General features: G+C 44.3%; 1 protein-coding gene across 1 annotated transcript in view; it reads right to left on the bottom strand.

Annotated features, from left to right (window-relative positions):
* Positions 1–27,637, bottom strand: part of LOC311131781 (pro-neuregulin-3, membrane-bound isoform-like) — a gene marked incomplete at both ends in the record, with an annotated part of 453,127 nt that overhangs the window by 99,541 nt on the left and 325,949 nt on the right. Inside the window, one exon of the mRNA XM_084164910.1 lies at positions 13,913–13,939. Coding sequence (XP_084021036.1) covers positions 13,913–13,939 — 27 coding nt within the window. The remainder of the gene's footprint in view (positions 1–13,912; positions 13,940–27,637) is intronic.

Genomic DNA, 27,637 nt, shown 5'->3' with positions numbered 1-27,637 from the left:
TAACCAGCTTAGCCAGGTTACATTGTCAACCTTCCAGCTCAACCAGCTTGACAAAGCTGGTCTATCAACATGACCACCCAATTTCCAGCTTGGCCATGCTGGTCACCCAGCATCAGGCACGTGCACAGAGAGGGGTCTACCTGTGCCCGAGCACCTGCCCCTTTGCCCTCCCACTCGCCAAGGGCCCTTTTGGGTCGTGGTATAATTAATTTTTGTATACCGTTTTTGTAGTTATTCTGAACCCACTGCCCCGAAGTCGTTGTGACATCATCAAGCTCGCCACCACCCACCCACCGCTACCCTACCCTGTCCATTGGTCTGACCTGTACTGACCTGTACGGACCTCACATGCTGTGCCTTTTTTCATCTGCCCTGTTCGGAGATTGCGTGCGCCCGGTATCCAAACATGCATGGCAAGATGCGGTCACCGGTCGAGTATTTAAATATCAACAGGACTGCCACAGCAGCATAACATTTGATTAACACTTGATAACACTTGATTTACATCATCATCACTATTCAGTCTGGTTGGCTGATAGCTTATGTGCAGCAACACTTCATCATTTATTTCCTTATAGAATCATAGCTCCGGGAAGGGTGCTGGAGGTGCTGCAGCACCCCTGATAAAATGAAACACATTTGCCAAAGTTATAGAATTATAGCTCTGTTCAGATATAAATTAAATAATTCAGAATAGCCTACCACACGCAATATATCAAATACAATCGCAGGAAGGTTGGAAAGCAAATGGCTCCTGCTGAAACGAGAAGAATAATCTGTCTGCACAAGCTACCAAAATATTTGATTAACTTCCAAATAGGCCTATTGAGCGAACATTGTTTTACAAAGTAAAACAAGAGAGATAGGCTTTTGGCACGAGCGCATCGGCCATCGTAGGCGAGTGAGCTGTGCGTCATTGGGTGAGTCAGTGAAACTGGAAAGCTTTTTTAGGACTATAATTTCCTCCTCATATTGTACAATATTTGTGTCTCCACACACCTAGGCCTAGGCTGTTGAAGGATTCAAGATTAGGTCGTTTTTAATTGATCTCAAATTCTCATGTTTGTCAGTGTCAAAGTAGCCTGTCATTTCGATCATTTGTGCTGTATTAAAAAAGATTCTGTCAAAGTCTCCAGTCATGTAAAATGAGTTAGAATTGTATGAAATACGTTTATAAAAGGCAAACTAAATCTGGACCCTCCCCCTGGGCAAAAACTGGTTGAAACAACAGCGTTTCCACATCATTTCAACCAAAAAAATCAATGTGATGACGATCTGGCAAAGAATGGCGCCGGAGAAGATGGCTGCCGTTTTACAGCCCTCTAACCAATTGTACTATTATGTGTGTTTTTCCGCGTTATTTGTAATTTATTTTGTACATAATGTTTCTGCCATCGTCTCTTATAACCAAAAAGAGCTTCTGGATATCAGGACAGCGATTACTCACCTCGTATTGGACGAAGATTTTTTCTTCAACGAGGCGGCCGCGAAGGATATCCTACAGACACCTGACAAGGCCCAAATTCCTGTCATTCGCATGAGAAAGAGACAGAGATATCGTGGACGTAGGTCGGGGTGCCTTGTAAAGATCCGACGGCGAGCGAGTAAACTGCCTCTCCCATCAATCCTATTAGCCAATCTTCAATCATTTGAGAATAAATTGGATGACCTAAGATTATGGTTATCCTACCAACGGGACATTAAAAACTGTAATATCTTATGTTTCACGAGTCTTGGCTGAACGACGACATGGACAACATACAGCTAGCGGGCTATACGCTACATCGGCAGGATAGAACGGCTGACTCCGGTAAGACAAGGGGTGGCGGTCTGTGTATATTTGTAAACAACAGCTGGTGCACAAAATCAAACACTAAGGAAGTCTCGAGGTTTTGCTCGCCTGAGGTACACTATCTTATGATAAGCTGTAGACCACACTATTTACCAAGAGAGTTTTCATCTATATTTTTCATAGCTGTCTATTTAACACCACAAACCAATGCTGGCATTAAGATTGCACTGAATGAGGTGTATAAGGCCATAACTAAACAGGAAAACGCTCATCCAGAGGCAGTGCTCCTAGTGGCCGGGGACTTTAATGCAGGGAAACTAAAATCCGTTCTACTTAATTTCTACCAGCATGTTAAATGTGCAACCAGAGGGAAAAAAAACTCTAGACCACCTTTACTCCACACACAGAGACGCATACAAAGCTCTCCCTCGCCCTCCATTTGGCAAATCTGACCATAACTCTAACATCCTGATTCCTGCTTACAAGCAAAAACTAAAGCAGGAAGCACCAGTGACTCGGTTAATAAAAAAGTGGTCAGATGACGCAGATGCTAAGCTACAGGACTGTTTTGCTAGCACAGACTGGAACATGTTCCGGGATTCTTCCGATAGCATTGAGGAGTACACCACATCAGTCACTGGCTTCATCAATAAGTGCATCGATGATGTCGTCCCCACAATGACCGTACGTACATACCCCAACCAGAAGCCATGGATTACAGGAAACATCCGCACTGAGCTAAAGGGTAGAGCTGCCGCTTTCAAGGAGCGGCACTCTAACCCGGACGCTTATAAGAAATCCTGCTATGCCCTCCGACAAACCATCAAACAGGCAAAGAGTCAATACAGATCTAAGATTGAATCGTACTACACCGGCTCTGACACTCGTCGGATGTGGCAGGGCTTGAAAACTATTACAGACTACAAAGGGAAGCACAGCCGCGAGCTGCCCAGTGACACAAGACTTCGAGGCGAGCTAAACCACTTCTATGCTCGCTTCGAGGCAAGCAACACTGAAGCATGCATGAGAGCACCAGCTGTTCCGGATGACTATGTGATCACGCTCTCCGTAGCCGATGTGAGTAAGACTTTTAAGCAGGTCAACATTCACAAGGCCGCAGGGCCAGACGGATTACCAGGACGTGTACTCCAAGCATGTGCTGACCAACTGGCAAGTGTCTTCACTGACATTTTCAACATGTCCCTGACTGAGTCTGTAATACCAACATGTTTCAAGCAGACCACCATAGTCCCCGTGCCCAAGGACATTAAGATAACCTGCCTAAATGACTACCAACCCGTAGCACTGACGTCTGTAGCCATGAAGTGCTTTGAAAGGCTGGTCATGGCTCACATCGGGCCGCCCCCAGGTGGTAAGGGTAGGTAACAACACATCTGCCACACTGATCCTCAACACGGGGGCCCCTCAGGGGTGCGTGCTCAGTCCCCTCCTGTACTCTCTGTTCACCCATGACTGCATGGCCAGGCACAACTCCAACACCATCATTAAGTTTGCCGACGACACAACAGTGGTAGGCCTGATCACCGACAACGATGAGACAGCCTATAGGGAGGAGGTCAGAGACCTGGCCGTGTGGTGCCAGGATAACAACCTCTCCCTCAACGTGACCAAGAAAAAGGAGATAATTGTGGACTACAGGAAAAAAAAGGCCCGTTCTCATCGACTGAACTGTAGTGGAACAGGTTGAGAGCTTCAAGTTCCTTGGTGTCCACATCACCAACGAACTATCATGGTCCAAACACACCAAGACAGTCGTGAAGAGGGCACGACAAAGCCTATTCCACCCTCAGGAGACTGAAAAGATTTGACATGGGTCCTCAGATCCTCAAAAAACTCTACAGCTGCACCATCGAGAGCATCCTGACTGGTTGCATCACCGCCTGGTATGGCAACTGCTTGGCCTCCGACCGCAAGGCATCCAGGACCTCTATTTTTTTTAATGTAAAAAAAAATTATATTTCACCTTTATTTAACCAGGTAAGCCAGTTGAGAACAAGTTCTCATTTACAACTGCGACCTGGCCAAGATAAAGCATAGTAGTGCGATAAAAACAACAACACAGAGTTACATATGTGGTAAAAAAACATAAAGTCAAAAAATACAACAGAAAATATATATACAGTGTGTGCAAATGTAGCAAGTTATGGAGGTAAGGCAATAAATAGGCTATAGTGCAAAATAATTACAATTAGTATTAACACTGGAATGCTAGATGTGCAAGAGATTATGTGTAAATAGAGATACTGGGGTGCAAAAGAGCAAAATAAATAACAATATAGGGATGAGGTAGTTGGGTGGGCTAATTTCAGATGGGCTGTGTACAGGTGCAGTGATCGGTAAGGTGCTCTGACAACTGATGCTTAAAGTTAGTGAGGGAGATAAGAGTCTCCAGCTTCAGAGATTTTTGCAATTCGTTCCAGTCATTGGCAGCAGAGAACTGGAAGGAATGGCGGCCAAAGGAGGTGTTGGCTTTGGGAATGACCAGTGAGATATACCTGCTGGAGCGCAGACTACGGGTGAGTGCTGCTATGGTGACCAATGAGCTAAGATAAGGCGGGGATTTGCCTAGCAGTGATTTATAGATGGCCTGGAGCCAGTGGGTTTGACGACGAACATGTAGTGAGGACCAGCCAACAAGAGCGTACAGGTCACAGTGGTGGGTAGTGTATGGGGCTTTGGAGACAAAACGGATGGCACTGTGATAGACTACATCCAATTTGCTGAGTAGAGTGTTGGAGGCTATTTTGTAAATGACATCGCCGAAGTCAAGGATCGGTAGGATAGTCAGTTTTACGAGGGCATGTTTGGCAGCATGAGTGAAGGAGGCTTTGTTGCGAAATAGGAAGCCGATTCTAGATTTAACTTTGGATTGGAGATTCTTAATGTGAGTCTGGAAGGAGAGTTTACAGTCTAACCAGACACCTAGGTATTTGTAGTTGTCCACATACTCTAGGTCAGACCCGTCGAGAGTGGTGATTCTAGTCGGGTGGGCGGGTGCCAGCAGCGTTCGATTGAAGAGCATGCATTTAGTTTTACTAGTGTTTAAGAGCAGTTGGAGGTTACTGAAGGAGTGTTGTATGGCATTGAAGCTCGTTTGGAGGTTTGTTAACACAGTGTCCAATGAAGGGCCAGATGTATACAAAATTGTGTCGTCTGCGTAGAGATGGATCTGAGAGTCACCAGCAGCAAGAGCGACATCATTGATATACACGGAGAAAAGAGTCGGCCCAAGAATTGAACCCTGTGGCACCCCCATAGAGACTGCCATAGGTCCAGACAACAGGCCCTCCGATTTGACACACTGAACTCTATCTGAGAAGTAGTTGGTGAACCAGGCGAGGCAGTCATTTGAGAAACCAAGGCTATTTAGTCTGCCAATAAGAATGCGGTGGTTGACAGAGTCGAAAGCCTTGGCCAGGTCGATGAAGACGGCTGCACAGTACTGTCTATTATCGATCGCGGTTATAATATCGTTTAGGACCTTGAGTGTGGCTGAAGTGCACCCATGACCAGCTCGGAAACCGGATTGCATAACGGAGAAGGTACGGTGGGATTCGAAATGGTCGGTGATCTGTTTGTTAACTTGGCTTTCAAATACTTTCGAAAGGCAGGGCAGGATGGATATAGGTCTGTAACAGTTTGGATCTAGAGTGTCACCCACTTTGAAGAGGGGGATGACCGCGGCAGCTTTCCAATCTCTGGGGATCTCAGACGTTACGAAAGAGAGGTTGAACAGACTAGTAATAGGGGTTGCGACAATTTCGGCGGCTAGTTTTAGAAAGAAAGGGTCCAGATTGTCTAGCCCAGCTGATTTGTAGGGGTCCAGATTTTGCAGCTCTTTCAGAACATCAGCTGTCTGAATTTGTGTGAAGGAGAAGCGGGGGGGTCATGGGCAAGTTGCAGCGGAGGGTGCAGAGTTGGTGGCCGGGGTAGTGGTAGCCAGTTGGAAAGCATGGCCAGCCGTAGCAAAATGCTTGTTGAAATTCTCGATTATTGTAGATTTATCGGTGGTGATAGTGTTTCCTAGCCTCAGTGCAGTGGGCAGCTGGGAGGAAGTGCTCTTATTCTCCATGGACTTTACAGTGTCCCAAAACTTTTTGGAGTTAGTGCTACAGGATGCAAATTTCTGTTTGAAAAAGTTAGCCTTTCCTGACTGCTTGTGTATATTGGTTCCTAACTTCCCTGAAAGTTGCATATCGCGGGGGCTATTTGATGCTAATGCAGTACGCCACAGGATGTTTTTGTGCTGGTCAAGGACAGTCAAGTCTGAGGAGAACCAGGGGCTATATCTGTTCTTAGTTCTGTATTTTTTGAATGGGGCATGTTTATTTAAGATTGAGAGGAAATTACTTTTAAAGAACAACCAGGCATCCTCTACTGACAGAATGAGATCTATATCAATCCAGGATACCTGGGCCAGGTCAATTAGGAAGGCCTGCTCGCTAAAGTGTTTTAGGGAGCGTTTGACAGTGATGAGGGCTGGTCGTTTGACCGCGGACCCGTTACGGACGCAGGCAATAAGGCAGTGAACGCTGAGATCCTGGTTGAAGACAGCGGAGGTGTATTTAGAGGGTAAGTTAGTCAGGATGATATCTATGAGGGTACCCATGGTTATGGATTTAGGGTTGTACCTGGTAGGTTCGTTGATAATTTGCGTGAGATTGAGGGCATCTAGTTTGGATTGTAGGATGGCCGGGGTATTAAGCATATCCCAATTTAGGTCACCAAGCAGTACGAACTCTGAGGATAAATGGGGGGAAATCAATTCACATATGGTGTCCAGGGCACAGCTGGGGGCTGAGGGGGGTCTGTAGCAAGCAGCAACAGTGAGAGACTTATTTCTGGAAAGGTGGATTTTTAGAAGTAGAAGCTCAAACTGTTTGGGCACAGACCTGGATAGTATGATAGAGCTCTGCAGGCTATCTCTACAGTAGATTGCAACTCCACCCCCTTTGGCAGTTCTATCTAGACGGAAAATGTTATAGTTGGGGATGGAAATTTCAGAATTTTTGGTGGCCTTCCTAAGCCAGGATTCAGACACTGCTAGAACATCAGGGTTGGCGGAGTGTGCTAACGCAGTGAATAACTTAAACTTAGGAAGTAGACTTCTGATATTTACATGCAGGAAACCAAGGCTTTTGCGATTACAGAAGTCAGCAAATGATAGCGCCTGGGGAGTAGGAGTGATACTGAGGGCTGCAGGGCCTGGGTTAGCCTCTACATCACCGGAGGAACAGAGGAGGACTAGAATAAGGATACGGCTAAAGGCTTTAAGAACTGGTCTTCTAGTGCGTTGGGTACATAGAATAAAGGGGGCAGATTTCCGGGCGTTGTAGAAAAGATTCAGGGCATTATGTACAGACAACGATATGGAAGGATATGAGTAAAGTGGAGGTAAACCTAAGCGTTGGGTAACAATGAAAGAGATAGCATCACTGGAGGCACCAATTGAGTCCGTCTCCGCGTTTATGGGGGGTGGGACAAAGGAGTTATCTAAGGCAGGTTTCTACAGTGAAATAGTACAATTAGAAATAACCGAAACAACAATAAGCTAACCATATTGAGATGGGAGAGAGGCATAAAGCAATCATGGTGTAATTTGAGAGAGCTAAGACAACAGCTGGTAATGACGACACAGTTTGGGCTGAGGCTAAACATAAACAGGATGCGGTACCGTAAAAAGGAACAGTCCAGCAGGCATCAGCTGTATAGCTGAGTTATCATAAGGTCCTGTGAACAGCAATAGGATAGTTCGGGGGCTGCTAAAGCACTAGCGAGCAAGAGGCCACGGCTAGCGTGTGCTAGCGGGCCGGGGCTAGCAGATGGAATCTTCGTGGTCGACGTGGTAACGGGAAGCCTGTTGTAATCACATCAGACGATTTCGTCGGCAGACCAGTCGTGTAGGATCGGCGGGGCTCCCTGTCAACACTAGGTGGTCCCGTCCGGTTGACGTAGAGGTAGATAGCCGGGAGATGGGCCTAGCTCAGGATGATTAGCCAGACCACAACGTCCATTTTGTTGCAGCTAGCTGGTAGCGATGAATCCGGAGTTAAAGGTCCAGTGATTCAGTGATTCCGGCAGAAAAACTGATATGTTCTGGGTCGATAACGCGCTGTGCAGACAGTGAAAACTGGCCGAATAATAGTCCAGACTAGAGCTGGCTGGTGGGTGGTGCAGGCCACGGACAATGGTGAAAAACCGCTAACGGTAGCTGATAGCAAGTAGCTAGTTAGCTGGCTACTCCCGTCCGGTAGACCTAGAGGTAGATATGAGCCTGGCTCTAGGCTAGCTCGAAGCTAACTGGTGCTTGCATCGGGGGCAGTGGTGAATTAGCCAGACAGCAACATCCATTCGGTTGCGGCTAGCTAGTTGCGATCCGGTGATTAATGTCCAGTGATTAAATTATTCCCGCAGAAAATCCAATGTTCTGGGTGAAATACCGCTAACTGTGGCTAATAGCAAGTAGCTAGTTAGCTGGCTAGCTAGTTTCAACTGGAGATTCTAGATAAAAGGTAAGTCAATAATATAATCCGTTCCACATTGAGTGAGGCGGGTTGCAGGAAAGTATATATTGTAGAAGGATGAAAAGTCTGATAGGGAAATATGTACGAAAAATACAAAAAAAAACAGGGTATTTACAGGCTATTTACAGACACACGACAAAAACAGGACTGCACTACTACGCCATCTTGGATTAACAGGCGTAGTAGTGCAGTCCTGTTTACCAGGCGATGTCAGAGGAAGGCCCTCAAAATTGTCAAAGACTCCAGCCACCCTAGTGATAGACTGTTCTCTCTGCTACCGCACGGCAAGCGGTACCGGAGTGCCAAGTCTAGGTCCAAAAGACTTCTCAACAGCTTCTACCCCCAAGCCATAAGACTCCTGAACAGCTAATCATGGCTACCCGGACTATTTGCACTGCCCTCCCACCCCATCTTTTTACACTGCTGCTACTCTGTTAATTATTTATGCATAGTCACTTTAACTCTACCCACAGGTACATATTACTTCAACTACGTCAACTAGCCGGTGCCCCCGCACATTGACTCTGCACCGGTACCCCCCTGTATATATAGCCTCCCTACTGTTATTTTATTTTACTTCTGCTCTTTTTTTTTTCTTTTTTTTTTCTCAACACGTTTTTGTTGTTGTTTTATTTTACTTTTTTATTAAAAATAAATGCACTGTTGGTTAAGGGCTGTAAGTAAGCATTTCACTGTAATGTCTGCACCTGTTGTATTCGGCGCATGTGGCCAATACATTTGATTTGATTTGATTTGAATCAACGTGGAACACTCATTGGATTTGCAAAAAGTCATCAATTTAAGGGCATTTTGTCTTTTTTTTCACCCAACTTTTAACCTAAATCCAATGACATGGTGAATTTTTTGTTACATTTCACATTGAATTCACATTAGTTGACAACTCAACCAAATGTAAATCAAAACTAGACATTGAACTGAAGTCTGTGCCCAGTTGGCTAGGCTACTAAAATGTTCCCCATGTGTGCAACTTCTGTTAGCACCTCTACTCTGCTGTTCTACGCCACTACGCAAATGTGATGATATGCATGCAATGCTTTATTATAAAGGTGAAATTTTCTCATGCGTTCCGATTCCTCAGAGCTCCACAGAGACTTCTCCATCAAATCCTCTCTGATATCGATCTCTCTCTTCTTCACCGATCCTCACTTCTTTCTCTCAAGCACTACAGTGAGGGAAAAAAGTATTTGATCCCCTGCTGATTTTGTACGTTTGCCCACTGACAAAGACATGATCAGTCTATAATTTGAATGGTAGGTTTATTTGAACAGTGAGAGACAGAATAACAACAAAAAATGTTATAAATTGATTTGCATTTTAATGAGGGAAATAAGTATTTGACCCCTCTGCAAAACATGACTTAGTACTTGGTGGCAAAACCCTTGTTGGCAATCACAGAGGTCAGACGTTTCTTGTAGTTGGCCACCAGGTTTGCACACATCTCAGGAGGGATTTTGTCCCACTCCTCTTTGCAGATCTTCTCCAAGTCATTAAGGTTTCGAGGCTGACGTTTGGCAACTCGAACCTTCAGCTCCCTCAACAGATTTTCTATGGGATTAAGGTCTGGAGACTGGCTAGGCCACTCCAGGACCTTCATGTGCTTCATCTTGAGCCACTCCTTTGTTGCCTTGGCCATGTGTTTTGGGTCATTGTCATGCTGGAATACCCATCCACGACCCATTTTCAATGCCCTGGCTGAGGGAAGGAGGTTCTCACCCAAGATTTGACAGTACATGGCGCCGTCCATCGTCCATTTGATGCGGTGAAGTTGTCCTGTCCCCTTAGCAGAAAAACACCCCCAAAGCATAATGTTTCCACCTCCATGTTTGACGGTGGGGATGGTGTTCTTGGGGTCATAGGCAGCATTCCTCTTCCAAACATGGCGAGTTGAGTTGATGCCAAAGAGCTCGATTTTGGTCTCATCTGACCACAACATTTTCACCCAGTTCTCCTCTGAATCATTCAGATGTTCATTGGCAAACTTCAGACGGGCCTGTATATGTGCTTTCTTGAGCAGGGGGACCTTGCGGGCGCTGCAGGATTTCAGTCCTTCACGGCATAGTGTGTTACCAATTGTTTTCTTGGTGACTATGGTCCCAGCTGCCTTGAGATCATTGACAAGATCCTCCCGTGTAGTTCTGGGCTGATTCCTCACCGTTCTCATGATCATTGCAACTCCACGAGGTGAGATCTTGCATGGAGCCCCAGGCCGAGGGAGATTGACAGTTCTTTTGTGTTTCTTCCATTTGCAAATAATCGCACCAACTGTTGTCACCTTCTCACCAAGCTGCTTGGCGATGGTCTTGTAGCCCATTCCAGCCTTGTGTAGGTCTACAATCTTGTCCCTGACATCCTTGGAGAGCTCTTTGGTCTTGGCCATAGTGGAGAGTTTGGAATCTGATTGATTGATTGCTTCTGTGGATAGGTGTCTTTTATACAGGTAACAAACTGTGATTAGGAGCACTCCCTTTAAGAGTGTGCTCCTAATCTCAGCTCGTTACCTGTATAAAAGACAACTGGGAGCCAGAAATCTTTCTGATTGAGAGGGGGTTATTTCCCTCATTAAAATGCAAATCAATTTATAACATTTTTGACATGCGTTTTTCTGGATTGTTTTGTTGTTATTCTGTCTCTCACTGTTCAAATAAATCAACCATTAAAATTATAGACTGATCATTTCTTTGTCAGTGGGCAAACGTACAAAATCAGCAGGGGATCAAATACTTTTTTTCCCTCACTGTACAGTTTGTGTAGTGACTGAGACTTAACTCATTTACCACCCAGATTAAAATCACTGAACTGAAGAGAGATGTATCTGCCTCGCTGTCTTGCTTCACTTTCCTCTGTCTCCATCTCTACCCTCTCACTTTTATTTATTTTTTAAGTGGAAGTGTGTGAAGTAAACCCAGCGTGTGAAGCCGGAGTTAATGGAAAAATGTGCAGTAACACGTTGGATGTGTTCACTAGTCATTGCATGTGGGAAAGGGCAGGTGGATGGATGAAACTCATCCAAGTCGAGATAGGGATATTCATGACAGAGTTCACACACCGTTGACGTGACAATCCAGTAGATGGGACTCAAAGGGTTGGTTTCCTGGACACAGATTAAGCCTAGGCCGGGATTCAATCCAAGCCGCTTCATAGAGCAACAAATTGAACTTTACTTTTAAAGGAGAAAATGCCTTTAAAAGGCGCATTGTCAGCTGTCCAGTGCACTGCTCTATAACGCGCCTCGGAAAATAAATCCCGGCCTAAGTGTAGTCCTGAACTGAAAAGCATGTTCATTGAAGATTATGTGTCCGGTAAACCGGACCAAAGAGTGTATATTTCTTTCAGATGCCCCAAAACAACATATTGTCGACTGTATTGCTAATGAACGCCATTGTTACTGTGTGTGAATCCCAAATCAACCCCTTTCCATGAGGCACCAATGTAGATGTGAGAGGATTGGATAGGTGCGTGACGGATGTCACTGTGCTTGCATAGTCGTACTGTGGGCCTACCACTTCCTACCACACCAGCTTATATTGAGACTAGAACCCGGGACCTCTGCCTTGCAAACACACTTGACTGCCCTCTTGACAACGGCTTAGCCAACTACGCTACCAAAAAGCTAGCAATTCGATAGCACATATGTTTCATATGCAATATTGTGACAAGAGGCAAAATGGAGCTACCACTAAATTGCTTACACCTATCCACTCCTCTCACATCTACTCAAGTGCCTATATGCAGTAGGGGTATGTGATAGGCATTGGTTTGGGATTTAGGGTATAGCTTGAAGGCATTAAATATGGTGTACATGCCCATAGGACATTTCCAACCATTTAAATAAGAACACAGTGTGAAGCGAGGAATACACTCCAGGGATGTAGCGGTAAATGCCATCTTAAAGACACATCCACAAATATGAATAAATACATACACTATATATACAAAAGTATGTGGACAACCCTTCAAATTAGTGGATTCGGCTATTTCAGCCACACCCGTTGCTGACAGGTGTATAAAATCGCGCACACAGCCATGCAATCTCCATAGACAAACATTGGCAGTAGAACGGCCTTACTGAAGAGCTCAGAGACTTTCAACGTGGCACCGTCATAGGATGCCAGCTTTCCAACAAGTCAGTTCGTCAAATCTCTGCCCTGCTAGAGTTGCCCCGGTCAACTGTAAGTGCTGTTATTGTGAAGTGGAAACGTCTAGGAGCAACAACGGCTCAGCCGCGAAGTGGTAGGCCACACAAACTCAAAGAACGGGACCACCGAGTGCTGAAGCGCATAGCGCGTAAAAATTGTCTTCTTCGGTTGCAACACTCACTACTGAGTTCCAAACTTTCTCTGGAAGCAATGTCAGCACAATAACTGTTCGTCGAGAGTTTCATGAAATGGGTTTCCATGGCCGAGCAGCCGCACACAAGTCTAAGATCACCACGCGCAATGCCAAGCGTCAGCTGGAGTGGTGTAAAGCTTGCCGCCATTGGACTCTGGAGCAGTGAAAACGCGTTCTCTGGTGTGATGAATCACGCTTCACCATCTGGCAGTCCGACAGACAAATCTGGGTTTGGCGGATGTCAGGAGAAGGCTACCTGCCCTAATGCATAGTGCCAACTGTAAAGTTTGGTGGAGGAGGAATAATTGTCTGGGGCTGTTTTTCATGCTTCGGGCTAGGCCCCTTAGTTCCAGTGAAGGGAAATCTTAACGCAACAGCATACAATGACATTCTAGACGATTCAGTGCTTCCAACTTTGTGGCAACAGTTTGGGGAAGCCCCTTTCCTGTTTCAGCATGATAATGCCCCCGTGCACAAAGCGAGGTCCATACGGAAACTTGACTGGCCCGCACAGAGCCTTTACCTCAACTACATCGAACACCTTTGGGATGAATTGGAACGCCGACTGCGAGCCAGGCCTAACCGTCTAACATCAGTGCCCAACCTCACTAATGCTCTTGTGGCTGAATGGAAGCAAATCCCCGCAGCAATGTTCCAACATCTATTGGAAAGCCTTCCCAGAAGAGTGGAGGCTGCTATAGCAGCAATGGGGGGACCAACTCCATATTAATGCCCATGATTTTGGAATGAGATGTTTGACAAGCATGTGTCCACATACATTTGGCAATGTAGTGTATATTTGCACTCACACACAGGATAACATGTGCAAACACACACGCAACATAGGACAATGCATTTACAAACACACACAAAAATACACAATGTAGGTCTACACACACACACACATACACACACACACACACACACACACACACACACACACACACACACACACACACACACACACACAAAATGTAACCAGTCAAGCACACTGCAGAGATCCTTCTTTCGATTGCCATATCGGCCCTTACATCACGCTTGCAGACAATACTAGCTTCCATGCAGATAGAATACATGTATGCATCCATGGTGACCGGAGCACGTTAATCTTTTCCAAGGTGAGCATAGAGGGTTTTGCTCGATTGTGTTTTTTGTGCGAGGTATTTTATGAAAGGTTGAGAGAAAATAAAGAGAGATTTACTGCACAAATGAAAAGTTTACTTACCCATGAACTCGATGCCCAGTTCACCCGCTGCTCCATCCAAGGACACAGTACATAAGAGAGGGAGAGAGAAAGAGATGGACACAGCGAGAGAGGGGGAGGGGGATGGACACAGAGAGGGGGAATAGATGAAGAAAAAGTGAAGGAGAGCAATGTACATAGAGAGAGAGAGAGAGAGGGAGATGGGAAGAGGGAGAAGGAGAGGGGGAGAGAAAGAGTGGGAAGACAATACAGCTTTATTGAATAGCGTTATATGAAACACAGTCATAACCCAAGACATAGAAATAAATAGTAGAATTGAGACCGACCTAAAATGCCTTTCATGTTCCAAGTCCAGACAATAAGAAAACGTTCCTACTAGTACTAGTACCTATGTTGTAGGTACTAGTAAACAAAGAGTAGCTGAGTAAGCATAACCTGTCAATGGTGGGGAGAAGGGGGAGGTGTACACTTCAAGGCAGGTTGATAGTTGACAATGTCATGGATTGTTATGTGATTGTAATTTGCTCCGTACAGGCCTTGGTATTGGTTTTTCAGCCCAGGCGATTGTGATAATTGTTTTCTCACCACCACTCTGACCCCAACATTTTTTACATTTACATTTTAGTCATTTAGCAGACGCTCTTATCCAGAGCGACTTACAGTTAGTGAATACATATATACATTTTTTTTATACTGGCCCCCAGTGGGAATCGAACCCACAACCCTGGCGTTGCAAACGCCATGCTCTATCAACTGAGCTACATCCCTGCCGGCCATTCCCTCCCCTACCCTGGACGACGCTGGGCCAATTGTGCGCCGCCCATGAGTCTCCTGGTCGCGGCCGGCGGCGACAGAGCCTGGATACGAACCAGGATCTCTAGTGGCACAGTTAGCACTGCGATGCAGTGCCTTAGACCACTGCGCCACTCAGGAGTACAACCTTATGTTTGTTTCAATATGTTTGTTTCAATATTCTACTTAGTTATCCCCAGCTCTTCTGTTCACAAGACTGTCAGTAAAGACAGACACACGCACATAGACAGCTAGAAGCACAAGCATTTCGCTACACCCGCAATAACATCTGCTAAATACGTGTGTGCCTTTCTCCATGCATTAAAGCATTTTTCCACAATCCCAGAGCTGGGGCGATAGATAAAGAGGAGCACTCGTGTTCCCTTCATCCTGACGCGGCCCCCCTCCTCCCCCTTTTCACGCCACTGTAATATAATATAATTAAAATTAAATTGAAATGAAACCCTCACACTCAATTGCTTAACTGACAGAGGTGGTCTGGGTTTTTAAATAGAATGTGGCTCGCAGGTCCTGGTGACAGATTATTTGGTGGCCACAGTCAAAAAATAAGGGAGAAGCAAAACTCCCTGACAGCGTGTCAATGTCATACTAGTCATAGTCCCATAATGTACGTTTGTTTCCCAGAAAACGAAAAGTATGTTACAATTTACAATAAGGTACCCTTTATAAAGGGTACCTTAATGTAAAGTGTGACCAAAATGTAAAATGGAGAAACGATTAAAACACACTGGATATACAGGTAGGCAAACTGAATGAGTCAGTATTAGCTGCCAGTGGTGCTCCCATTTAGTTTAAAATGGTCTCCAGAGAATGCCATTAATCTGAATGCGATGAAAGAGGGAGAAATGGTAGTGATAGGGGTAGACATGATTGCAGTTTTTAGCTCTGCCATTAGCAATCGTAAGGGATGGTTGTGACATTTGAGACTAATTCTTTACCATTGCGGTGGCAAAAACCTTTGGCAGGCTGGAAGGGTCTCTTATTGATGCTGCCAGTTCAGTATTGCCGATTCACGCTTACCATCCGATTTCCCACCACAACAACCCAACATTTATCTCCTTTAATCGCTCTACTGTCATTGTCTGCACAGATGATGTCATTAAGCACTGATACACATCTGTTCCTCTGGCATCACTTAGATAGGTCTGGAAAAAGCACACAGTCATAAAGCAAAGCCCCCCACCCTTTTCTCTGGCATCTCAAGGCACCCTTGGGAGGCATTTGTGTCATCATGTGGGACCTCGAGTAACCATGGAGAATATGAGGAGGCCATGCTCCACGTCGCTAGTCGTTGGGGGGTGATTACTTAGAACACATCTGCGCCGCTGGGGAAACAATAGCAGGAGTGAATCAAATCTTAATCCTTCCTTTAGTCGGTGGCGAGAGGGAACCTGGTTCTGGCTACCGCTAGCTGCTGCTGCTTACACAGCCCTAATACCTTGACAGATAAATACCCTAATTAGAGGCCCGCTTTCTCCCCAAGCGAGCCAGTCGTGAAAGCTTTCGCTTTGTTATTATGGGGTATTGTGTGTAAATTATTTAATCAATTTTAGAATAAGGCTGTAACATAACACAATTTGGAAAAAGGGAAGGGGTCTGAATACTTTGCTCTTTAACAGTTTAAGCTACAGACACTAGACCAACTGTAAAAAGGAACCCTGATACACAGTCAAGTTAGTTCAGACAGTTAGACCGGGAGAGGTAGGTGAGGCCAAATGTAAGATTAGAGCCATTATGATAGATGTGTGGCCGAAGAGGTGGGACAGCGAGACCAAGGGCCAGCATTTATATGCCCTCCAAAGAAAGGTCAGTGGACCAAGATTCAAAGGTCAGATAAGATTCAAAGGTCATGTCGGACTGGGATATGTTCCAGGTTGCCTCTGAGAATAACATTGACGTATACACGGACACCGTGACTGAGTTCATCAGGAAGTGTATAGGGCAGCCAAACTCAACTGGCGGATCGCGGTACGAGTCCGGACCCGGAGAAGGGTCAATCCGGACCGGACAACATCGCATTTTGTCATATAAAAGTCAATACATTATTTTTACACAGCTTTTTAAAAATCTACCTGGCGCATCGGCCTCTTTAACTCAGCAACCCCTCTTTCTCACTCTCTCTCTCGAAGAAACGCCCGCCTCTACTAGTGCCATCTAACCCAATCGCGTGGTTTTATACAAATACAAGACGCAGCATCTTACCCAATCACATTCATCCAAATATCCTCAGCGGAAACTTGGGACAAGCAGGCAGAAAGAAACAGAAAGATTTGACCGCGGTTCAACTGTAAATATCACAGATAGGAGCTTAGTTACCAGTATTTGTTAAAATGGCTTGTTCAAAAAAAAATATTTGACTCTGAAAACGGTATATTCAAAGACGAGTGGACGGAACAGTATTTATTCTCCCCGCAACTAGCACAAAACCAATGTGCCTGATATGCAGTGAGTCCGTAGCTCTCGTGAAAAGTGCCAATGTTATGCGCCATTATGACACCAGGCATAATAAATTCGATCAGACGTATCCCCTGAACACGGAGGTGAGAACAAACAAGATTAACCAACTCAAATCCCAATATGAGAGGTCCACCAAAGTCCTTACCAATTCCCTGACAGCCCAACAACATGCAATGGAGTGTTCACTGAGGATAGCTTGGGTTTTGGGAAAACACAAAAAAACATTTTCAGATGCTGAGATGGTAAAATAATGCTTGTGTGAAGTTGCTGACACCTTGCTTGAAGGTAAACAAAAAGATGAGCTCAGGGAAAAGATCAAACAGATCCCACTGTCAGATTCCACAGCAATGAGGACAACTGAAATATTAGCTGAAGATTTAACTTCACAACTTGATGAGGCCATTCAGAATGCACCATGCATTTCATTAGCTGTGGATGAATCAACAGATAATACTGATAATGCCCAGCTTCTGGTGTTTGTCAGATTTTATAATGAAACAAAGAAGGAATTCTGTGAGGAGCGGTTGGGCTTAACAAATCTAGAAGCACACACACGGGGAGAGGATATCCATGAGGCCATCACAGGGATGCTGACAAAAAGGGGGATAGATCTGAAGTCAGTGGTCTCCATCACCACAGATGGAGCTCCAGCCATGATAGGAAGAGGGAGGGGACTGGTTGCACATTTGAAAGAGGACCACCCTGACCTGACATCATATATCACTGCATCATCCACCAATCTGTCCTGTGCGCCAGTCTGGGAAAAGAGTATTGAGGTCATGGCAACGATGATGAAACTGATCAACTTTTTGTGAGCAACATCATCCCTTCAACACCGCCTGTTACGAGGCATTCTGACAGAGGCCAATGCCAGTGTTGATGACTTACTACTACACAACAATGTCAGAGGGCTCAGCAACGGCAGGGTTTTGGAACGCTTTTGGGCCATTCAGGAGGAAATCAAAGCTTTCTTATCAGAGCAAAAGAGTGACAAGGTAACTCAGTTTTCTGAGTTTTTGGAAGATGAGGAGAAGATGGAAACGGTTGCATTTTTGACAGACATTACATCAGACCTTAATCTAATGAATGTTAAGCTGCAGGGATGGGACAACACAGTGTGTGATATGATAACAGCAGCCTGGGCTTTCCAGAAGACATTTGAAGTTTTCAAAAATGATCTCCAGGGAGAACTTGTCCACATCCCCAATCTTCTGGTGCAAACACAGGGAAACAAAGATGTTCCCAACCATGTGGATTTCATTCAGAAGCTGATGGATAACTTCAAGGATCGCTTTGATAACTTCACTGTTGGAAGAGAACTGCTGCTGCTCATCCAGAACTCCTTCTTGCTCACAAATGTGACAAAGTTGTCAGAAGAAGCAAAACAGATCTTCATGGGTACATGTTGCATCAATGCAAATGGAGGTGATTGAGCTGCAAGAAAATGTAGCTTTGAAGGAGCAGGCTGGTGATTGTGACCCTGTCACTTTCTGGGGAAAGATGGTGCCTGCAGATGATGTCCCTGTTCAAGAAACTGGCACTATTTATCCTGACCATGTTTGGCTCCACATACAGCTGTGAATCAGCCTTTTCCACAATTAACTTTATTAAAAACAAATACCGCACCATGCTCACCAATGAACACCTGAACCAGTGTCTCAGAGTTACTCTCACACCTTTTGTACCAAAGTTCAAAGGATTGGCAGGAGACAGAAAGTGTAATTTCTCTCATTAATGCAGGGCAAGGCACAGAGTGACTTATACATTAATATTGCATGGCCCACAGTGACGTTCTGTGCATTCAGATTATTATTTTTGTTCAACTCTCCTTTGTTCTCCAGAAAAAATGCACTTTATTTTATATTTAACATATATATATACACACTACCGGTCAAAAGTTTCATTCAATGGTTTTTCTTTATTTGTATTATTTTCTACATTGTAGAATAATAGTGAAGACATCAAAACTATGAAAAAACACATATGGAATCATGTGTTAACCTCTACGGGATCGGTGTCCCGTATACCGGACGGTTGAGCTAACGTGCGCTAATGTGATTAGCATGAGTGTTGTAAGTAACAGCAAACTTTCCAGGAGATAGACATGTCTTATTTGGGCAGAAAGCTTAAAGTATTGTTAATCTAACTGCACTGGCCAATACACAGTAGCTCTTACAGTGAAAAAAGACCATGCTATTGTTTGAGGAGAGTGCACAACAACAAAAGACTTATCACGACAACTGGTTTGATACATTCACCTCTGAAGGTAAATAATGTACTTACATTCAGTAATCTTGCTCTGATTTTTCATCCTAAGGGTCCCAGAGATAAAATGTAGCATAGTTTTGATTGATAAAATCAATTTTTATATTCAAATGTAGGAACTGGGTTCTACAGTTTGAACCCCTCTTGTCTCTGGCTCCACACCCACCCCGCCTGGCCATCTAGATGTGTGAAAGTTAGTGTATAAGTTAATGATCCATCATATATGACATTCCTGGGAGTGTGTAAACGTACATTTTGTATTACCATATCATTATTGTATGTTCTATATAGTTATGTACTTGAAAATGTATCAATTGACCAATTCGGCACATTTGGGCAGACTTGATACAAAATAGAAAACACATGTTTTTCTGTTTGTATTATCTTTTACCAGATCTAATGTGTTATATTCTCCTACATTAATTTCACATTTCCACAAACTTCAAAGTGTTTCCTTTGAAATGGTATCACGAATATGCATATCCTTGCTTCAGGTCCTGAGCTACAGGCAGTTAGATTTGGGTATGTCATTTCAGGCGAAAATTGAAAAAAAGGTTCCGATCCTTAAGAGGTTAAACAAATCAAAATATATTTTATATTTGAGATTCTTCAAATAGCCACCCTTTGCCTTGATGACAGCAAATTAACTTTTAAGAAGGCACACCTGTTAATTGAAATGCATTCCAGGTGACTACCTCATTAAGCTTGTTGAGAGAATGCCAAGAGTGTGCAAAGCTGTCATCAAGGCAAAGGGTGGGTATTTGAAGAATTTCAAATATAAAATATATTTTGATTTGTTTAACACTTTTTTGGTTACTACATGATTCAATATGTGTTAATTCATAGTTTTGATGTCTTCACTATTATTCTACAATGTAGAAAATAGTCAAAATAAAGAAAAGCCCATTCCTGAAAGCTACGACTCCCAGGAATACGTACAGTGCATTCGGAAGGTCCTCAGACCCATTCCACTTTTCCACATTTTGTTACGTTACAGCCTTAGTCTAAAATTGATTAAATACTTTTTTTTTACCTCATCAAGCTACACACAATACCACATAATGTCAAAGCGAAAACAGGTTATTTTTTTTTGCAAAAAAAAAAAAAAAAAAACAGAAATACCTTATTTATATAAGGATTTATATGAGACTCGAAATTTAGCTCAGGTGCATCCTGTTTCCATTGATCATCCTTGAGATGTTTCTACAACTTGATTGGAGTCCACCTGTGGGAAATTCAATTGATTGGACATGATTTGGAAAAGCACACACCTGTCTATGTAAGGTCCCACAGTCGACAGTACATGTCAGAGCGAAAACCAAGCCATGAGGTCAAAGGAATTGTCCGTAGAGCTCCGAGACAGGATTTTGTCGAAGCACAAATCTTGGGAAGGTTACCAAAACATGCTAGAAGTTTGGAACCACCAAGACTCTTACTAGAGCTGGCCATCAGGCCAAACTAAGCAATTGGGGGAGAAGGGCCTTGGTCAGGGAGGTGACCAAGAAGCCAATGGTCAGTCTGACAGAGTTCCAGAGTTCCTCTGTGGAGATGGGAGAACCTTACAGAAGGACAACCATCTCTACTACGCTCCACCAATCAGGCCTTTATGGTAGAGTGGCCAGAAGGAAGCCACTCTTCAGTAAAAGGCACATGGTTCACCTTCCAAATGGACAACGACCCTAAGCACACAGCCAAGACAACGCAGGAGTGGCTTCAGGACAAGTCTCTGAATGTCCTTGAGTGGCCCAGCCAGAGCCCGGATTTGAACCCGATCGATCATCTCTGGAGAGACCTGAAAATAGCTGTGCAGCGACGCTCCCCATCTAACCTGACAGAGCTTGAGAGGATCTGCAGAGAAGAATGGGAGAAACTCCCCAGATACAGGTGTTCCCTTGTAGCGTAATACCCAAGAAGACTCGAGGCTGTAATAGCTGAAATTAACAAACCAGCTATTATTTCCCATGCAAATATATTTTATCAAGTTCACACTAACCAGTGATCTAAAGTTTAAATGCAACAATATTTCACAGTCATTACTTTTAAAGAGAACTGCAACTAAAAACAGTGCCACTCACCAGATGATGATGATTATTTGTAAACAAAGTTTGAAAGTTAATCTAGAAAAGGACCAAAGGGGGTTAGTTAGCTAATAGACCTTGTTTGGTTGCCTTTTTTTGCAGGTCATTCTATGTATTGTTCTGTTTGTGTCTCGCTAACAACGTTAAATGTTGAACATAGGTAATAGCTAGCCACATAGCTAGGTTAGGTAACATTTGAACATTGATAGCTAGCTAGCGAACTATTTCATAAGATACAACTATACACCCCCCCTTAAGATACACAGCTAGCTAGTTTGATAGGGCCTTCCGTCATTGTAACAAATAAGTCATGGTATTCCCGTTTTATTTACATTAACGTTGTAGCTAGCTAGACAACGTTAGCTAGTTAAGTAAGTGAACGGTGCCATTGTATCGCTGATATTAGCAGACACTACCTTTAGCTAGTAACTATCTAGTTAGCTAACGTTAGGTCACAGACAACCAAACTAGCCAAGTTCTCTCGCTACCTAGCTAACTAGCAACAGACTTGCGATCTTCGGCATTGCGACACTGTTAACTAGCTAACTTACAGGCTTGCTAGTTAGCATTACTTTCCTCCTGCTAGTAGCCTCTTCGCTCAGTGTGGCCAGCTCAAATGCTGACTGTTGCGTCAATCTAAACTGGACGTTCTAAATAAGCGTTCTAATCACACCGTTTGAGCGTACGCTGCAGGGACCACTGTAGGATGATCACACTCGTGTGTTGGTACGTGTCAAAGGGTTAAGCTAGAGATATATTTTTTGCATTGGATGCGTCTCAATCCACCGCATCCGCCGATGTCGCACTTCCGCATCTGAAAGGTGACAGAGCTAAAGCGGTGTTTGTCAGACCATGAGACAATCCCGAAAATCGGTCTTCTCATCACAAAATCGTCTGTAGCGTCCGAATGGTTTGGCCTACAAACTATTATAAGGTTGTGTTATGATGCATTTCTCTGGCATCAAGTAATTCAGTATGCAAGAAAATACTTAAATGCTTACATGGAGAGTTGATTCAAAGTATTTAATATTGCGGTACCGGGTTCACATAGCAAACGGCACGTGGGTGGCCCATTTCTATCTGAACTAACTGAACAAAGGAAATCTCTTAGCTTATGTACTTGTTTGCAAGCTAATTCTATCCAACAGTTGCCAACCATTTATTGAGTGTCACTCCTCACCACAATAGGATCACCCTATATGGTACCGTGTTGCACCCTAGTCAGGATATTCCATCACGTATTCCTTCTAAGATTAGCACCAGTGGCCCCCCAGCTATCTTGGCCCGCATACCTTCTAGCATCCACCAGTGACAGAAATAAATATATGGAATGTCCTCATCCTCCATATCCTATGTAGCTCTCAATATTTCAAACATTAACTAATCTTGTATAAAATACGTAATATCAGGTTGGAACCAACATCGACTCTAGGGGGTTAAATTAGGTGGTTGTTTACAATAGTCTATGGTGCAAGATGTGACTGACATTTTGCGGGTGGGGTGAGAGCGAGAGAGGGTTGAGGAGGAGGCTTGAAGTGCTGGGCATCTTGTTATGACATGCATTATCTGAATTCCGTCCACAGAATTATACCTAGGAGGAGCGGCTACTATGGAGGAACTTTGAATGGCCTTTGCGCTAGCTAGCTAACAAGCTTGTGTGTGCAGAGCTGCACCAGAATTAACAACAGTTAATAAATCCAACATGAAACGTGTTAACTAGGCCTATAGTATCCTTAACTAGCATTAAAAAAGTTAATCCATTCGTCTCTAGCTAATTAAAAATCTCTCTCCGTATCTTCTGAATCAAGCTCGTAATGTCAGTACAGTAGCCTATGCTTTGGTGGGGGGGTGGGGGGATGGGCAGGTAGCCTAAACACACACAGGCAAAGAATTTCAGCCTGCAGGCAGACACTGTAATAAGTTTGAGTGACAGGTTCTGTTTCCTTTCCTTGAAAAGTGTTGTTCTTTTCCGGCTTCGGAACCGGTTCCAACCCCATGGTTAAAATGCCTATCATAATACACATTTAGTAAGGACAGCATTTGCTTTGCAAACTCTATGTTTTTTGCGCTATTGTATTTTGAAATTTGCAAAAGGCAAACTGACAGCCGCAACCAACAATAGACATGTAATCCATAGATAGCAGTTCCCATTCAAGTCAAGATTGGCAGCCATTGCTAGAGTACCCATGAGTTTAACAGTCAAGTTGCCAGGGTTAGAGGTTTCAAAACTCTTCTATGGATTATATGTCTATGGCCACAACGCAACAAGCTATTCCACAGATAGGAGTGGGAAAAAGGTACTAGTGCATTTATAAGCACACCAAAGACGGCATTAACAATGAATAATTAAAAAAAGACGGCACTTCTAAAAGCCTATTTTACACCATAGCCTGTTGAATTTGCAAGATTTTGTCACCAATAGATTTAGTCACAAATGAAAATGTGGCATTCTCAATGAAGAGTTTGGCGTTCGACTAGCCATGTGCGTCATGAACGCGCAGTTACAAGCCTGCTAGAGTTAGCGGCAAGTGAGCAATATCCACCATTGTAGTAGGGATAAAGCCTGACCTGTAATTTGAAGCTAACTGAAGCTGGCTAGCTTTATAAAAGCCTGACTAGTATACTACTCTGGTGACACACACACTAATCACCATTCCCTTGTAACTCGCTGTTAGTCTAATGGCTGAGATGCCAGTGAGATGTTCAACTAGGAGACGTACGGAGTCAACTCCACCTATGGCTTCTTCTCCATGTACACTCCCCTCAGTCTCAATGTATTTTTGGAAGGTTTATTAATGCATTATTTGCCTTGACAAAGACCCCATTTCCAACCAGAATACCTGTATTTATACTGGTATGCCTTACTGATACACTACATGATCAAAAGTCGAACGTCTCATTCCAAAATCATGGGCATTAATATGGAGTTGGTCCCCCCTTTGCTGTCAGAACAGTCTCCACTCTTCTGGGAAGGCTTTCCACTAGTTGGAACATTGCTGTGGGGACTTGCTTCCATTCAGCAACAAGAGCAATAATGAGGTCGGGCACTGATGTTGAGCAATTAGGCCTGGCTCGCAGTTGGCGTTCCAATTCATGTGGTCCTCTGTAGCTCAGCTGGTAGAGCACGGCGCTTGTAACGCCAAGGTAGTGGGTTCGATCCCCGGGACCACCCATACACAAAAAAAATGTAAGTCGCTTTGGATAAAAGCGTCTGCTAAATGGCATATTATTATTATTATCCCAAAGGTGGGGTGGGGTTGAGGTCAGGGCTCTGTGCAGGCCAGTCAAGTTCTTCCATACCGATCGACAAACCATTTCTGTATCGACCGTGCTTTGTACACGGGGAATTAGTCCGTCGGACTGCCAGATGGTGAAGCGTGATTCATCACTCCAATGAACGCGTTTCCACTGCTCCAGAGTTCAATGGCGGTGAGCTTTACACCTTCCAGCCAACACTTGCCATTGCGCATGGTGATCTTAGGCTTGTGTGCGGCTGCTTGGCCATGGAAACCCATTTCATGAAGCTCCCGGAGAACAGTTCTTGTGCTGATGTTGCTTCCAGAGGCAGCTTGGAACTCGGTGGTGAGTGTTGCAACCGAGGACAGACAATTTTTACGCGCTATGCGCATCAGCACTCTGCGTTCCAGTTCTTTGAGCTTGTGTGGCCTACCACTTCGCAATTGAGACGTTGTTGCTCCTAGACGTTTCCACTTCACAATAACAGCACTTACAGTTGACTGGGGCAGCTCTAGCAGGGCAGACATTTGACGAACTGACTTGTTGGAAAGATGGCATGCAATGACGGTGCCACGTTGAAAGTCAATGACCTCTTCAGTACAGGCCATTCTACTGCCAATATTTGTCTATGGAGATTGCATGGCTGTGTGCTCGATTTTATACACCTGTCAGCAGCGGGTGTGGCTGAAATAGCCAAATCCACTAACTTGAAGGGGTGTCCACATGCTTTTGTATATAGAGTGTAAGACCATGTCAATTTCCTCTCATTCCCATCTATCCCTCTTTTCCCCTTCAGTGATCCTCTGTAGAGGCCTGCCTCGGATGAATGAGACCGAGGGCAACCCACCAATACCACCACCTCGTCTCAATGAAGAATGATGAAGGCAAGACAGAGCAGTACTAGTACAGTACCATAGTCTAAGTGAGCGAGGCGACATGAATGAGTAGTGCCGAGGGCAGGTGGGTCACAAGAGGCATCACAGACACACACTCACATACAAATGTGTACCAGAGTTAAAAACGTGCCGTAAGCTCACTCCACAGCTAGCTTGAAATATTGCGGATGGAGCCATCCAATTGGTATCTTTAAGGTGGCTCAAAGTGTTGGTACATTGTCAAGGAGGACAGTTGTGTGTTTGCGAGCAGAGGATCACTAGTTCAATCCCAGTGTGTGACAGGGACAGTGGAGGAAGATATACAGTGAGGGAAAAAAGTATTTGATCCCCTGCTGATTTTGAACGTTTGCCCACTGTAAAAGAAATGATCAGTCTATAATTTTAATGGTAGGTTTATTTGAACAGTGACAGACAGAATAACAACAAAAAAATCCAGAAAAATGTATCTAAAAAATGTTATACATTTATTTGCATTTTAATGAGGGAAATAAGTATTTGATCCTCTCTCAATCAGAAAGATTTCTGGCTCCCAGGTGTCTTTTATACAGGTAACGAGCTGAGATTAGGAGCACACTCTTAAAGGGAGTGCTCCTAATCTCAATTTGTTACCTGTATAAAAGACACCTGTCCACAGAAGCAATCAATCAATCAGATTCCAAAAACTCTCCACCATGGCTAACACCAAAGAGCTCTCCAAGGATGTCAGGGACATGATTGTAGACATACACAAGGCTGGAATGGGCAACAAGACCATCACCAAACAGTTTGGTGAGAAGGTGACAACAGTTGGTGCGATTATTCGCAAATGGAAGAAACACAAAAGACCTGTCAATCTCCCTAGGCCTGGGGCGCCATGTAAGATCTCACCTCGTGGAGTTGCAATGATCATGAGAACGGTGAGAAATCAGCCCAGAGTTACACGGGAGGATCTTGTAAATGATCTCAAGGCAGCTGGGACCATAGTCACCAAGAAAACAATTGGTAACACACTACGCCGTGAAGGACTGAAATCCTGCAGCGCCCGCAAGGTCCCCCTGCTCAAGAAAGCACATATACAGGGCCGTCTGAAGTTTGCCAATGAACATCTGAATGATTCAGAGGAGAACTGGGTGAAAGTGTTGTGGTCAGATGAGACCAAAATCGAGCTTTTTGGCATCAACTCAACTCGCCGTGTTTGGAGGAGGAGGAATGCTGCCTATGACCGCAAGAACACCATCCCCACAGTCAAATATGGAGGTGGAAACATTTTGCTTTGGGGGTGTTTTTCTGCTAAGGGGACAGGACAACTTCACCGCATCAATGGGATGATGGACGGGGCCATGTACTGTCAAATCTTGGGTGAGAACCTCCTTCCCTCAGCCAGGGCATTGAAAATGGATCATGGATGGGTATTCCAGCATGACAATGACCCAAAACACACGGCCAAGGCAACAAAGGAGTGGCTCAAGAAGAAGCACATTAAGATCCTGGAGTGGCCTAGCCAGTCCCAGACTTTAATCCCATAGAAAATCTGTGGAGGGAGCTGAAGTTTCGAGTTGCCAAACGTCAGCCTCGAAACCTTAATGACTTGGAGAAGATCTGCAAAGAGGAGTGGGACAAAATCCCTCCTGAGATGTGTGCAAACCTGGTGGCCAACTACAAGAAATCTCTGACCTCTGTGATTGCCAACAGGGTTTTGCCACCAAGTACTAAGTCATGTTTTGCAGAGGGGTCAAATACTTATTTCCCTCATTAAAATGCAAATCAATTTATAACATTTTTCACATGGATTTTTCTGGATTTTTTTGTTGTTATTCTGTCTCTCACTGTTCAAATACACCTACCATTAAAATTAAAGACTGATAATGTCTTTGTTAGTGGGCAAACGTACAAAATCAGCATGGGATCAAATACTTTTATACAGGTAATGAGCTGAGATTAGGAGCACACTCTTAAAGGCAGTGCTCCTAATCTCAACTTGTTACCTGTATAAAAGACACCTGTCCACAGAAGCAATCAAT

The sequence above is a fragment of the Coregonus lavaretus genome (assembly GCF_964263955.1).
Source record: "Coregonus lavaretus genome assembly, chromosome: 1".
NCBI classification, from domain to species: Eukaryota; Metazoa; Chordata; class Actinopteri; order Salmoniformes; family Salmonidae; genus Coregonus; species Coregonus lavaretus.
Note: the sequence above shows the minus strand (reverse complement) of the source record. Positions and strands in the feature narration are given on the sequence as shown.